The sequence below is a fragment of the Mauremys reevesii genome, unplaced genomic scaffold, assembly GCF_016161935.1.
Source record: "Mauremys reevesii isolate NIE-2019 unplaced genomic scaffold, ASM1616193v1 Contig66, whole genome shotgun sequence".
Lineage (NCBI taxonomy): Eukaryota > Metazoa > Chordata > Testudines > Geoemydidae > Mauremys > Mauremys reevesii.
In genome coordinates this window covers 40,968-55,241 of record NW_024100880.1, presented here as the reverse complement: position 1 = coordinate 55,241, position 14,274 = coordinate 40,968, and the positions used below count along the sequence as shown (strand labels likewise).

Sequence of the window (14,274 nt, the reverse complement as noted above, 5' to 3'; positions counted from 1 at the left end):
ATCATGGTTAAATTTGTCCCCTCCTCCACCAAAGTCAGAAATGGCCCCCTGTTCATTGACTTGGGGCAGCTTTATCACCACAAAATCAGCCTGGACGCTACAGAGTCCCCTGTGGCCCAAGCCCATTCTGGAGCTAGTAGACAATCAATGGGTCCCACTTATCCTCTCTGGACCAGTGGCTGCAGAAACCGTTCCTCTCGAGGTTATTATCCAAGGGCATTGAGAGACCCTACACTTCAATGTCATCCATTCCCCACACTCCCCTCTGATCCTGGGAATCTCATAGCTGGCCCCCCACAACCTCTTTCTCTGTTGATGTGCACTAAACTCAACTTTCACTCAGAATTCAGCCATCAGCACAGCTTAATGGCAGGAAGTGGGCAGTGGACAGTAGTTCCCTGGTGGTCACAAAGTAGGGCATCTGGCCTGGCAGAGCCACCCACTGAACTGGTCCTCAACTTCCATCCAAATACAGTGACTACAATGATGTCTCTAGGGTAAAAATGCAGATGTCTTGCCCCGCACAGCAGCTGATTGCCCAGTCAAGTTACAGCCAGGGACAAACATTCCATTCAGGCATAAAAATGCCAGGCCTGAGCGTAAACGGGCCACACTGTGCACCCACCTTCAATAGAACCAAGTCAAGAACTTCTAAGTCCACCTCACCTGCTGGGGATCCATCCTCTTTGTTTCAAAAAAAATGGAAGGCTACACCTGTGTGCGACTATTGGGCCCTGAATCAGGTCACCATGAGAAACTGATACCCATTACCACTAATCTCTGAGCTAATGGACCATGTGAGCACTGCTTGAGTATACACAAAACTAGATCTCCAGGGGATATACAAACTATTATGAGTTAGAGCTGGGGATGAATGGAAGACTGCCTTTCAAACTCATTAGGGTCACAACAAGCATCTCATGATGCCCTTTGGTTTGACAAACACACCCGAAATGTTCCAACATTTTATTATTGACATACTTTGGGAGATTCTGGATCAATATGTGGTAGAACTCCTGGATAACATACTTTTTTTTTAAACAATACCAAATACTGCACCATGTATGTCTGTTCCATCTTGAAGAGGCTATGCGAACATGGCCTCTATGCTAAGCTAGAATAATGTGCCTTGGTCAGTCCTTCATAGAATCCTTAAGGTTCATCCTAAATCCCCCTGGTATCAAAATGGACTCGCACAAGGTAAAGGGAGGCCTCAAGTGTGCAGCACCACAGAAAGAAAGATACAGCATCTTCCGCTTAAGGCAACAAAAACTGTTCTGAAGATGTATACGGGAGAAGCTGTGCCCATGTTGGGCACTACTGATGTTAAGGTGGAGCTCAATGGACAGGCCAGAGGGTATGGCTCTCAACAAGATACCCACACATGGACAGGCCAACTCATAATTGGACTACAAGTTCCTTTGACCCACCAAGATCCCTGGCAAATAAACACAGTCATCTTTCTACTTGACTTAACCTGTTCCTTCTGAATACACCTGGTTTTCCATATACTTCTGGGAACTGGGGCAGGATGTTCACACTACTGACCTTGTAAACACCTTCCACAAAAACCACCCTGGAAAACCGAGACCACTACTGCCTGGGGTGGGGCATGCTAGGGGAGTGGGTGATCTGAGGGGACATGGTTCCCAAACCCTAGCCCATGGTTCCCAAGCAGTGTTCAGACCATGGCCACCACCCAGCAGCTCACCAGAGGAGATCTTGACAAACAATTTCACAGAGAGTCACTCAAGTATTTACTAATCAGCAGTTGAATATTGTTGAACAAGAATCCTGGACTCTATCCCTCACTCAGGGTGATGAATGTGGTTTATAGTGGTTAGAGATAGAATAAGCAAAACTGGTCTAGAGAACATGAGAGGCAGTATGCTTCAGTGGATGAAATTGGGGTGTGTTATGTTAGAGAGCTGGAGTCTGTCCTGGCAGTGACCCTGCATAATCTCTCTGCCAATTTCTTCAAACAATGGGGTGTGTTCAGCAGGTCTTTGGGAACTGCCTTCTAAGATTGGGGTTCATAGCGTTGGTCAATGAAAAGGGTAACGAATTGCATGAGAATATAATATAAGCAGCACTGAGAAGAGGTGAGGTTTGAACTCCCGGGATTCTGTTTCCCAGACTTCGGAAGTTTGCCCGATACTATAATGGCATTTGGTGAAAAATTCCCTCAGACTGAGTGTTGCCATTTGGGCAGTGGCAGATGCATTGGCACATTTGGATTGGTGCACAGATTTACTGTTATAATTAAACTGTTATAAAATGCTCCACAGACAAACAGGACCTACATATAACTGATACTAGCGGCCCAAAAATGTTGTTAATGCAGCGTTAAGGTTGCCCAGCTCTGCCTTGTCCCCTTGCAGAATGTGGAGAGTGGCTTAACTTAATCCCCTGTGTGACAGGGTTTGCTCCACAGCAGCCTCATGGCCCCCCAGAGCACTATGCACCCTGCCTCAGGGCCTCCAATGATCAGCCACTGCCTCTTGTGAGGTCCAGTGCAGTGGTGCTTTAGTCCTCTGGCTAAGCCACTCCCTCCACTGGCCTCATTTCCCCTTCCTTGTTTTCCCTCACCCCCCTTCAGTTCCCACCTGCTCTACTGACTCCATCCCAATCTCCCCTCTCCTTTCACCAGCCCAAATAGATATAGGTCGCATATCCATAACTGTCTCCTGACGTCTGGTGATATCTGCCCTAACCTGGGCTCTCCCTCAATCCTTTCCTTCTCTGCCTCCCACACACATACCCCACCACCACATTGGCCCTTCTGCTGCCATCCCGCCTAACCTCATGCCCACCCTTCTGCTTTCCTACCATCACCTCCTCTTCTCTTGCTGCCTTCAGAACACTCACTCCATCTTTAAAAAGATCTCAGCCACCCATAAGCTCTTCATCTCTCATTCACTCTAGCTCCACACTCTAGCACTTCATAGAGTTTTACACTGGAGTGTAAGTGTGATGAAGTTGGGGTACATATAGCTTTTGGTAGCTTTTTGGAGATGGAGGTGAAAGCCAAATGGAGCACTGCAGCATTACTGACAACGTTTAGGCAACATGAAGGTAGAAATGAGTGCACCAAGTCTTTTCCCTTAACTTCTTATTTCCATGCTTTTAAGATTTGGGGGTGGATGGGGCATGGTCCTTCCTAGGTCTTAAATGTGTGTCACTAAATGGAGTCACTTTTAAGCTGGGTCATTTGGCCATTTTTGAGATATGACAACGGGGAGGGGGGATCAATTATTAAAAAATAATAAGTTACGTAGGCATTTTTAGAGCTCAGATAACACTCACCCATGTGACCGCTTGCATGGTCTTGGGGAATCTTCATTCAGGTCTTCAGTTAGAAACGTACAGGTGTCTAGATAAACTGACTCCAGTTTACAGGAATTCTTTATACAGAATTGAAGAACAATTTGATCCATTTTGGTAAAGGTATGATGAAGTAATTTTAGTTCAGTTAAATGATTCATTGCACTCTGAACAAATTCTGTTTCTCCAATTTCATACAAACAGTGAAAATATTCAAAATACAAAATCGTTGTGTCCTCATCAAAAGGCAACATATCATATTTGAAAAATGACAAAGAGAGTTTTTCTTTAACCTGTGTTAGTAAATTATTTTTAATTTTGGGTGAAATTTTGCAGCTAAGTTTTTTCTCCATCTCCTCCATTCTCTTTTTATTTAAGAGACCAAACAGGAATCGCACTGTTAACATTAAATCATTCCTAGATTTTCCACACTTTTCAAACAATTTTTCCACAGGTTGTATAGCAGTTTCTGATTTTTTTGCTGTTTCTTCTTTCTCCAACACATAAAACAAAGCTGCAAAAAACTCTTGAAAACTCAGGTGAATGAAGCTGTAAACACGTTCACAGACAATGCCTTTTTGAAACATGTTCTCATTCAGAAAGAGGGAATCAGGTTTATCTAAGCCATGTTTCTTGACATCTTCTTCTTCAAACAGTATTTTCTGCCTCCAGAGTCCATCTGCAGCCAAAGAGCAAAGTCCCTTCAAGTTATCTTGTACCTGTTGTTTCTCTGAATTGCTGCTGTGACCCTCTAATAAACTGAAGAGATAGAGCATGTAGATGCCAGTGATTGTATCGGAAGTTTGTGCAAGATCTTCACCTGCTTCCATCTGTTGTTTCAGAACCGTGCAGATGATCCAACACGCAATGGGGACAAAGCACATGGTGAACAGCATTTCATTGTCTTTTACAAAGTTAAAGGCTCTTCTCGCTTGTTCTTCATTCCCAAAGAACTTGTAGAAATATTCTTGTCTCTCATTTTCAGAAAATCCCAAGATCTCTGCATATGCACAACATTCATCTTTCAGAGACTGCCCAAGTTTCTCCAGGGCAGTTGGTCTTGTAGTAATTATTAAGTACGATTTGTGAAGCACTTCTTTCCTGAATAAACTGCTCAGTATGATTTCCACTGGCTGCTTCTTACAAGGATCCGAGCACAGATTACTTGTTGGTTGATTAAAGGAAAATCTCAGTTCATCAAAACCATCAATTATGAACAGGAGTTTTTCTGGAGTCATCAGAATCTCTTTAGTTGGTGCATTTTGATCAGGACAATTCTTTAAAATCAAATCTTCAACACTTCCCTGCTCACAGACCAAGTTTATTTCCCTGCAATTTATGTAGAAAACATAATCAAACCTGCTCTGATACAGCTCCTCATTTGCCCAGTCCAACATGATCTTTCTTGCTGTCAGTGTTTTTCCAATCCCTGCAGCTCCCTGGAGCACAACAATTTGTGGTGACTGTCCATCTTTATCAGAGTCAAATAAATTGGCTATGGTGATAGGACTAGCGCACTCAGCCATGATTTCTGCATGTCTCCGTCCCAAGGCCATTATTTCATGTTCTCTCTGCTTTTTGTGACGATGTTCATTTACAATGATGAGCTTTGTGTATCTGCTGTTTAGCTTCACATTCTCACCAAGACGAGAGTTCATGTCTTTTATTGTGGTGTATTTGTTTCGTACATGTTGTCTGTACTTCACTCTGTAAGCTGAGTTAGTGACAAGAAGCATTAGATATTATTGCAATGTTACAATAAAGCTATTTAAACAATAATACTGGTACTCTAAATTTATAGTGCACCTATCATCATAAAGTGTTCCCACATAAATTAACTATGGGCGCAGTCCGTACTCATATCAGTGATCACATTGAAATCAGTGATGTGAGAGAAAAGTGTAGGCTAAGACCTTCTGTTTCCCTGGATTTGAGGGGTTTGTGTACCCCAGGATACGATCAAGCCAATTGCAGCCATATTATGTGCATTCAGACACCATGAATTAATGAAATAGAACACCACATAGTTAAGAGTTGATTTGGAGACAGGCTTTTACAAGCAAAGTTAAAACTAGCTACAGTTTCTGCTAATCAGAATGGGAGGAGGGTAGAGACAAGTAAATATCTAGGACTGAAAACCTTGGTGGTGTTTTAGATGAGGTACATGCAAGTAAGCGTGCTCTATCTGACGGAAGGGCTGTGTTCCCGTTGATTTATTCCTTACACTGTCTGGAGTGAAATACCAGTAGTTAAGTTCTCCTGTTGAGGGTGCTGAAAACTCCAGATTAGACTTCTAAACATATAATAAGAAATCACTTCATCAGTTACTGAAATGCAGCCACCTCTAGGGTGAAACCTTTAACAATGCACAATGGCACTCTGTAACAAAGTAGGGCATGAAGTGATAGAGAATGACAGGTATAACTGAAACAGTAATTGGAATTTAGGTGCAAAGAATATAACTAAATATAACCTAAAACTTGTCCAGGGCCCAGAAGTTTAAAAAAGTGCCACAGCACCTTCAGTGACCACAAATGCTGACCTCTAGTTATTTTGACTCATTTAAAAGATGGCGTCCCTAGCAGGAGAATGTCTTCCAGCATGATGCTGCTGCACTGGTTCAGTACTGCCTCTGAGACAACAGCTCCACCTACTCACCAGTACCATGTTCTGCAGCACCTGATTCTTTCCTGGAGATCTCTCCATTCATTTCCTCATCCCCCATCCCACCCTGCGTAACCTGTGTGATCTAGTGAGGCTGCACTCGGAGGTGTTACTTATTATTTCCACTAGTAAACCAAATGTCTGGCTGACCTAGCCTATTTCTGGTAATCACTAGTAATTATGCAATGCAATTCCTTATTGAATGCCACATACCATTTGCTGATGTTTCAGGTGTTTGCTGAGGACCCAAAGCTGAAAGAGAAATTTCACATGAATGTTAGTGCAACAAAAATCACAGAGTATCACGCAGTTCAGGACATTGAGACAAGTCATTCATTCAGGGTTCTCTGCAGTAATAAGCTCCCTAGTAAACCCACAGCTGAGGCAGGCAAAGAGCATTTCTTTGGAGACACTAGTTCAATGACTGATTCAAAATGTCCACCAGAAGCAATACTCTTACTTTTTTAAACCACTGGAGTAGCCACTTAATGGTATTTCTACACAACAATGTAAGCCTGGGCTCAAGTCTAACCCCCATTGTGTCCATGCACCAATTGTGCTAACCTAGGGCTCAGATCTAGGGTTCCAGGTCCTTGCAGGGCTGGAGGGTCTGAGCCCATGTTAAGCTGGGACCTAGGATCCAAGCCCTATTGCTTTCCTGTGTGCACGTAGCCCTGGCTTGACTTGGGTCCTGGAAGCTCTCTGGGTGTATCCCAGAGATCCTGGTGGCAGAGGAGCAGCGCTGCAGGCAGCCGGCCCAGCAGCCGGAAACACCATTCCTGCCTGGTCAAACACGATCCCTGTTCCTGCTCCTCTCCCAGTGGCAGCAGCTCCTCCTCCTCCTCGCTGCTGCACAGAGTTCCCCCAAGCCAAGGAGCAAAGCTTCCAGGCACGATGCAGCTCCCAGCCACTGGGATGCTGGGAGTCATCCCTCTCCTGGCCATGCTGAGCCGGGATCCCTGCTGCTCCCCTCCCTGCATGGCAGCCACTTGGTCCCTACTCCACTCTCTGGCCCTTGACCCCAGCCCCTCTGGGGCTGTATATGCAGGGGTGCCTGGGCTGCATGCACTGTGAGAGGAATGAGTGGGGGTCAGCCCCCCAAATTCCTGCACTGTCTCCTTCAGTGGTGGCAGCTCCAGCTCCTCCTTGCTGCATGGCAGTTGCTTGTTCCCACTGTGCTCTCGGGCCCTCTGGAGCTGCATGTGCAGGGGTGCCCCAGCTGAGGCACTGTCAGGGCGGCAAGTGGGAAGTAGCTACACACCTTCCCGACAGCCTCCTTGAATGGTGTGGCACTAACCTCTCAAGAGTGCCCCTTCTGGTCAGGTGTATCTTCAGTCTTAAAATAGCTCCAGCCCTGGTATCAGGCTGTAGCCCCAGGGCTTCTCCCTGGCAGCGATACTTCCTATCTGGGCCCATCTGGCCCCAGCTCTTCAGCCAGGCCACTATGTAGTTCAGGTCCCCTTTTTGGGAGTTATGGCTGTCCAATTATAGGCCACTTTCCTAGTGGCCTATGGGGGGCACCCAAGACCACCCATTACTGCAAGTCCCAGCCTAGGGACTCTAAGAACAGTGGCCACATGCCACTGTGTCCCTCTAACTAAGCTGCTTTCAGTTCCCCACAGCCCCAGCATTCACCAGTGCTTCACCCTTAGCTCAGGGCTCTTCTATGTTCAGGGCCAGCAGCCAGCCAGGAGCTCTTTCTCACAGTCCCCGCTAGCACTGATCTGTTCATGGTGCTGCAGTTCCCTTTGGCCAACCAGGGACACCATCTGGACTCCTCTGGCTCCAGCAAGTAATTGCCTGTCTCTGGCTTTGCAGCTCCTTTCCATATGGCCTTCCTGTGCCCTAATTGGCTGTGTCCCCTGCAGCCACTCTCAGCTGCTTGGAGGACTCCTCTACTACTCCTTTCCTGGGACAAGAGTGGCAGGATCCTGAGGCCTCCAGCAGGAGGCCGTTGGGCCTAGCCCACCCCATCACACTCATATGCTGGTGGCAGCTCTGGCTCCAGCTCCTCCTTGCTGCTGTGCAGACAGGGCCGGCTCCAGACCGCAGCGCCAAGCGCGGCATTTTGCGGAAGGGTGGCAGGCAGCTCGGTGGACCTCCTGCAGTCATGACTGCGGAGGGTTCGCTGGTCAGCGGCTTAGGTGGATCTCCCGCAGGCATGCCTGCGGATGCTCCACTGGAGCCGTGGGACCAGCGCACCCTCCGCAGGCATGTCTGCAAGAGGTCCCCCGGATCCGCGGGTCTGGCGACCGGCAGCGCACCCTCTGCAGCGTGCCGCCAAATTCATAGAGCCGCCCCTGTGTGCAGAGCTTGCCAGGAACAAAGCTGAGAAGTGGGAGACGGCTCCCAGCTGCCAGGATGCTCATAGTCATCCCTCTTCTGGCTGTGCTGAGCCAGGAACTCCGATGCTCCCCTTCCCTGCAGGGCAGCCACTTGGTCCCACTCTACTCACTGTCCCTTGCTCCCAGGCCCCTACTGCCCTACCTGGGGCTGCATGTCTAGAGATGCCTGGGCAGCGTGCATTGTGAGGGCAATGAGTGGGAGCAGCCCCAAAATATCCCCAGAGACTCCAGGGATCCTTTATCTCTACCTCCCGGGTGCAGTGGGGGCAGGGATGAGGGATTCTTGTGGGGGTGAGGGGTGGAGCACACTTCACCCCAAGCCCTGGGGAAACACTGCAGCACTCTGTAGCCGGCAGCAGCCAGCCTGGGGAGGGGTGGGGGTGTGTTTTTCCTCTGATACTGTCATTTTATGTCAAACTTCAAAACAGTAAAAAAAAACCCAGCTTATTTGAATAGCCCATTTTTAAAAATTAAGAATTGCAAAGTTGCATTTAATAATTTGGCAGCTCTGGAGACTGACGTCCTAATTATCCACAGAACAGGAGCACATGGGAATTTTCCTGCCAATGTGACAGCCTAGAGGTGCAGAGCCCAACTCTCAGAATAGACAGTAGTTCAGTGTAAAGCCCTAACAAACTGCAGTCATTCTACTGAGACAGCCACCAAAGGTGCTAATTATGCAGTGAATGTGCTCATGTGCTCCTTATGAACAGCTGAATCCCATCAACAGCACCATCACAGTTAACAAATAGGGTGGGCATTAGTTTTGCCCCAAATGAAACATATTCGCAGGGCTAGAGTGCTGACAGTAGGATGGAGGGCACCAGGCACTCTGGGATAGGGTTACTTTGACTCAGGTCTGTGCACTGCAGCGTAAAGGGTAGAACCCTAGGTTCAAGCACAGGTCAGACAATCCTTAACCTAGGGTTAAAATGCAGTGTAGAGGCTCAAACCTCTACACTGACATGGTTCAGCTGACTCAAGTCCCACTACCCTAGGCTTATGTTTCTATGTAGACATACCCATCGTGTCTTTCTTTATGATATGTGAGCACTGAGATCTGCTAATGAAAAGTCCTATATTAGAGCTGAGTATTATTATAAAAACAAATAATCTGAAAGGGTTGAAAGCAAACCACCAAAGAACAAAACAAAAAATGTTAACAAAGTGGGGTTTCTTCTAAAAAAAAATTAGAAATTTCAGTACTGCTGCATTTAGTCATCCCCAATTTTGGCAGGGGTCTCACTGTGAGCCCAGATAAGTGGTATGGAAGCTTTCTCAGCCCTATAATTAAAAGGGCAGATATTTTGAAGATATCTTCTCGCAACTGTATATCAGAAGCTTGTATTGAACAAAAAACACTTTACACACTCAAGCCTTCTTTATATCTAATACAGCAGGACAGAATTTTTTTAAACAGACCTTTTTTCCCCCACAAGTAAGCAGCTCAAGAGAGTAAACGTATTGATACTTCAGCCTTGACAAAAGCTAACAACTATTTCTGAGTATAGCTCAAATGATGAGATCCCAGCTGAGCTGAGGATTTATATAGACAGAGTTCAAATCCTGCTACTAGCCCAAGTTTGGGGTGGCATGTCATGGAATTTATTTTTAAAAACTAGCCCCCTTCCCTCCACTGTTGTCACCCTCTTTGCCCTCATGGCACACTCATTTCTTCATCCCTCCCCGCCTATCCCCCAAATCTGAAGATAGGATGTATCAACCTTGCATTTTTTTTAATTTAATTTTTAAGGCCAGGTTCAATGGCATACTCTGGCTGCTCTAACCCAAACTCAGAGCATGGAGTCCAGTTAGACTGGGTTAGCAGATGCTTTGCATCACCAGATTCACACAACACCATGCCAAAAGTTCCCTGCCTCTTTCACCTCCCGACATCCCCTCCATGCATATTCCAAATCCCTCTTCCTCTCTGTCCTCCATAGTCCCTTGCACACACTTGCTCCAGTTTCACCCTCCCTCCTGCTCCCCACATATTCCCTCTTTCTCTCTCTCTCTCTCTCACACACTCACTCATTTCCCCCCTCTTATATCCTTCCACACACAGCTCTGTTTTCCCTTTACTCTCTCCTCTGTTGAGTAAATCTAGTGCAATAAGTAATATTTGAAAATAAATATTCTGGATTATTTTTCCTTTTTCATAACTGAAAGTTTCTTCCAGCAGAGGCTGATGCATAACATTCTTCTCTATGGCTTTGTCTACACTTGAGGCATTAAAGTGTTGCTGTGGCAGCACTGTCAAAAAACCAACTTTCCAATGAGAGTGAGACCAACACCCATATTTGTTAAAAGCAGCCTGAAACTTCAGTCCCACTGGGAACAATGGGAAATAGATGCCTTTCTCAAAATAGCCACCTGACCGTGGGCTTGGACTTCAATCCTGATGGAGATAGCCATTTTGAAAGAGAGCAGTTCTTAGTGGACTTCTCAGTAGTAGAATATTATTGGTTGAGCTTGCGAAGGCCATACACTCACTTCAAAGGCATTTTCTATTTGTCCGTCTGTGTGCATGCCGTATACCGCAGCCAATCCCAAAATTTCAGAAAATGCTTTTGGCATCAATTGCAGAACCCTATTGATTTCTGGGAAACTAGGGGAAACACATGAAGTCCCTGCCATCTATTTAGTACCGCAACAGCTTGAAGAATCTCTAAAGTTGTCTCTACAGCAAACAATCAGTTGATGGAACCCTTTAATGCCTTCCAGCATAGCAACATCCTATTTCTTCTCTGCTCATACTCCCTATTGAGTGTAACCTGTTGACACCCTGAATGACCTATTGTGACATTGCATTCCATATTCTTTATGGAGATATGCTTATGAATATGATACAACTGGAATATGCTTTATGTGAGATAGTTCATGTGAGATATCATTGGATAGGTTATGTTTTACTGAATGTGTTTGTCCTACTTGTGTGAATATTTCATTTCTGTATCTAAAGTTAGGAATATTGGCCTGTGTATCTATTTAATATTTCCTGCTTTGGTTCACTTCCACTACTAACACTTCAGGTACAACAGTGGAAAAGCCAGACAGTGCTAATGGCCCATCAGCTAGCACAATGGACTATGAAAAGGCTTGCCTTCCTGTGGGTGCTCCATATTGCTGCTAATGCATGGACTCTGGAATACTACAATCAGGTGGTTTTGTCACCTGATACTGAACATTACCTGTGACTTCTTGTAACTTTCCACTGGAAAGGAAGTGTGTGTGTGTGTGTGTGGGGGGGGGGGGGGTTCAAGTTTGGGAGACAAAGGATTCCTGCCTTATGCAAATCCTGTTTAAGGGTGGGGAGTGAAGTAATCTGAGTGTCAGTTCTCCCCTGCTACGCCACTCAAGATGACTGCTGGAAACAACTAAGACTGAACGGGGGGAAATTGGGAAATGGCTTGTCTTTTCCAAATGTATTGCATTTCAGAGCATGCCTACTCTTAAAATGCCACGCTACTGTAGCACTTTAATGAAGTGCTCTCCCCTCAGCTTAGTTAATCCACCTTCCGGAGCGGCAGTAGCTATGTCGGCTACCACTGCCATAGTGCTGTGTACATGGAGGGTTAGGTTGGTATGACCATGTTGCCAGGAGCGAGATAGTGACGTACCGATTTAAGGCTATAGTGTAAACCAGACCTTATATTTAAATTTAATACAAAAAATAAAAATATCAAAATGAAAACATTTCACAATTTTTAAATGAATCATTTTTTTTAAACATTTCAGTTCTTGAACTTCAAAATTTTAAGTTTCTGTCTCAATTTGTGATGAAACAAAATTTCAAAATCTATTTTTTTTTATGAGATAGACCCATTTCCAACCAGTTTTAATAATTAGATTGTTGCTGTTCCTCCCGCACCCATTTCAGGGAATATTCAAAAGGGGGAAAGATTCAGAAGTTGCAGGAACATTAGGTTTTCTTACCTTTCTTTCTTGCCTCCTTGAGTTTAGCAGCAGAATCTCTGAGATTGATCTTTTCAAGGACCGATATAGCTACATTCACTGCATCATGTTCCTTGTAGTATTCACACAAGAGGTCTACAAGTTTCATCCGAGTGTCAGCTTCCTGCAGCCGACCTTTGGGGATTGGTGCTTTTTTTTCATAGTCAGCATTTTCTAAGCTGAATTTAAATCTTTCAAGATCTCCTTCCTTTTCCCCTGAGAGATTGTCCAGTATATCTAGAAGGATTTCTTTCAGATTTTTGTCTGTAGTCATCGCAGGATATTACCAATAACCTGAAAAATAAGTGGAGAATTAAAAGTCAATTATGTATGAATATCATAGTGTTGCTGAGGTGGTAATTCAGTACGCATACAGCTTTAGGTGTACTGATGTCCTAATTGGAAAAAGAATCTCTACCTGCACGGAGAAACAAAAAAGTCCAACATCACAAGTTACACTGTAGCCTGTATTTCTCTGCCCTGAATGGCAGTGATCTCCATGTGATCAATAGTGTGACCATATGAGAAATGACAGTGTGGTGCAGTGTAACATACAGTTCTTAGTGGCATGAGTTTGTGATGGACTTGCCACCCTAAGCTCACACTGCACCCAGGCATCAGCAATCACTGGGTTTGAGGCTGGAGGGCAGCTCGGGTTATGTGTCAGTTAAACAAGGGTTATTTTGTTGTTTAGTGTATTGTGTTACTGCTGGGGTTACAGGGTGATTTTTCTCATAGGGCTCTGTTAATGGTCCTTCTTATTAATTATGGTTTTGTCCCTGCCCAGAAAAAGAAATTGATATATATCTGAGTTCAGCATTTATTTTGGTGTAGATTCCTGCATCCCTGAAGGCTATGGAAGAGAACCAATGGGTTGTGGCATAATGGGAGGCAAATGGGGGTTTCCATCCCAAGGCACGTGGGTTGGAATTTGGGGACAGCTGACTGAACCAGGGTGCCCCCACCCACCACACTTTGTATCCAGAGATGGTCTGTTTTTCTGCCCACTCTCTCTTTCACTGGCCTTCTCATTCACTTCCAGCTGTAGCAACAGGAGGCAGAAACCACTCAGATCCTAGTGATTCCCTTTGTGAAGGAAGAGGGATTTCACTCAGAGTGGCTAGCGCCAGCATCCCCAGCGGTGACAGCAGAAGCAGAATTGCCAACCTCAAGAGATCAGAAATAATTAGACTTTTAAAAGACATTATGTTATTTGGTCTGTCATTGGATTTCTGAACTCCCCCTGCCCACCCTCAGTGTGTGAGAGATAATTAGTGTTGCCCAGTCTCTCAGGTTGGGGTGAGGGACATGGCTCCAAGAGCTCTTCACCCACCCCTGTCCCTTCCTAGGCCAGATGCTCCCGGGAGGGAGGGGGCAGGAGTAGACGTGCCGTCCATCCCAGCCCCATTGCTCCCAGCCCTACGCTGCTGTGTTCTTTCTGCTCCCCCTGCTCCTATGAGAATGGCTTCCAGTTACTGAAGGGAGGGGCTGGGAGTGGAGAGACCTCTTCGAAAGCAGCTCTGATTGGCTGACTGCTCCACTTGCTGGCCGTCTGGGGCAGAGCAACCAATCGCAGGGGGCTCTCCCCATGGCAGAACTCTGCTGAAGGGGCTGTCACCTGTCCTCCTTGGCAGGCTGGGTCTTCCCTCTTCATGACAAGCAGGGGTATCAGCAGGGGACCCTGCTTTCCCTTGGAAGCTGCTCAGGGGTCCCCTCTCCCCCTCAGAAAAGCAAAAGCAGCATCAGAAGAACCCTCCAGTACTTCCCTCAGCTGGCAGGGTATATCCGGTTGGGTGGGGTATCTGGCCCTACCACAGGCTTCTCCTCCTGCCACATCGCAAGTGATTAGTGTACAAATCACTCCTCATACAAATCCAGCATATGAGAGCCCAGCACATTTCTAATTTGCAGTGCTTGCACTCTTATTGTTTGTGCCTCAGAAACTGAGGAAGGAGCTGGTCTCTTCTTACCCTCAGTTCTATCAGAT

At 45.9% G+C, this 14,274-nt stretch overlaps 1 protein-coding gene across 1 annotated transcript in view; it reads right to left on the bottom strand.

Annotated features, from left to right (window-relative positions):
• LOC120394565 (NACHT, LRR and PYD domains-containing protein 3-like) overlaps positions 1–12,576 on the bottom strand; it is a 142,355-nt gene extending 129,779 nt beyond the window's left edge. The window contains exons 1-4 of the mRNA XM_039518784.1: positions 12,270–12,576; positions 6,202–6,240; positions 3,316–5,038; positions 2,671–2,687 (exon numbers count right to left, since the gene is read on the bottom strand). Of these exons, the coding sequence (XP_039374718.1) occupies positions 2,671–2,687; positions 3,316–5,038; positions 6,202–6,240; positions 12,270–12,561 (2,071 nt within the window). The 5' untranslated portion in view covers positions 12,562–12,576. The remainder of the gene's footprint in view (positions 1–2,670; positions 2,688–3,315; positions 5,039–6,201; positions 6,241–12,269) is intronic.
• Between the last annotated feature and the right edge of the window lie 1,698 nt (positions 12,577–14,274).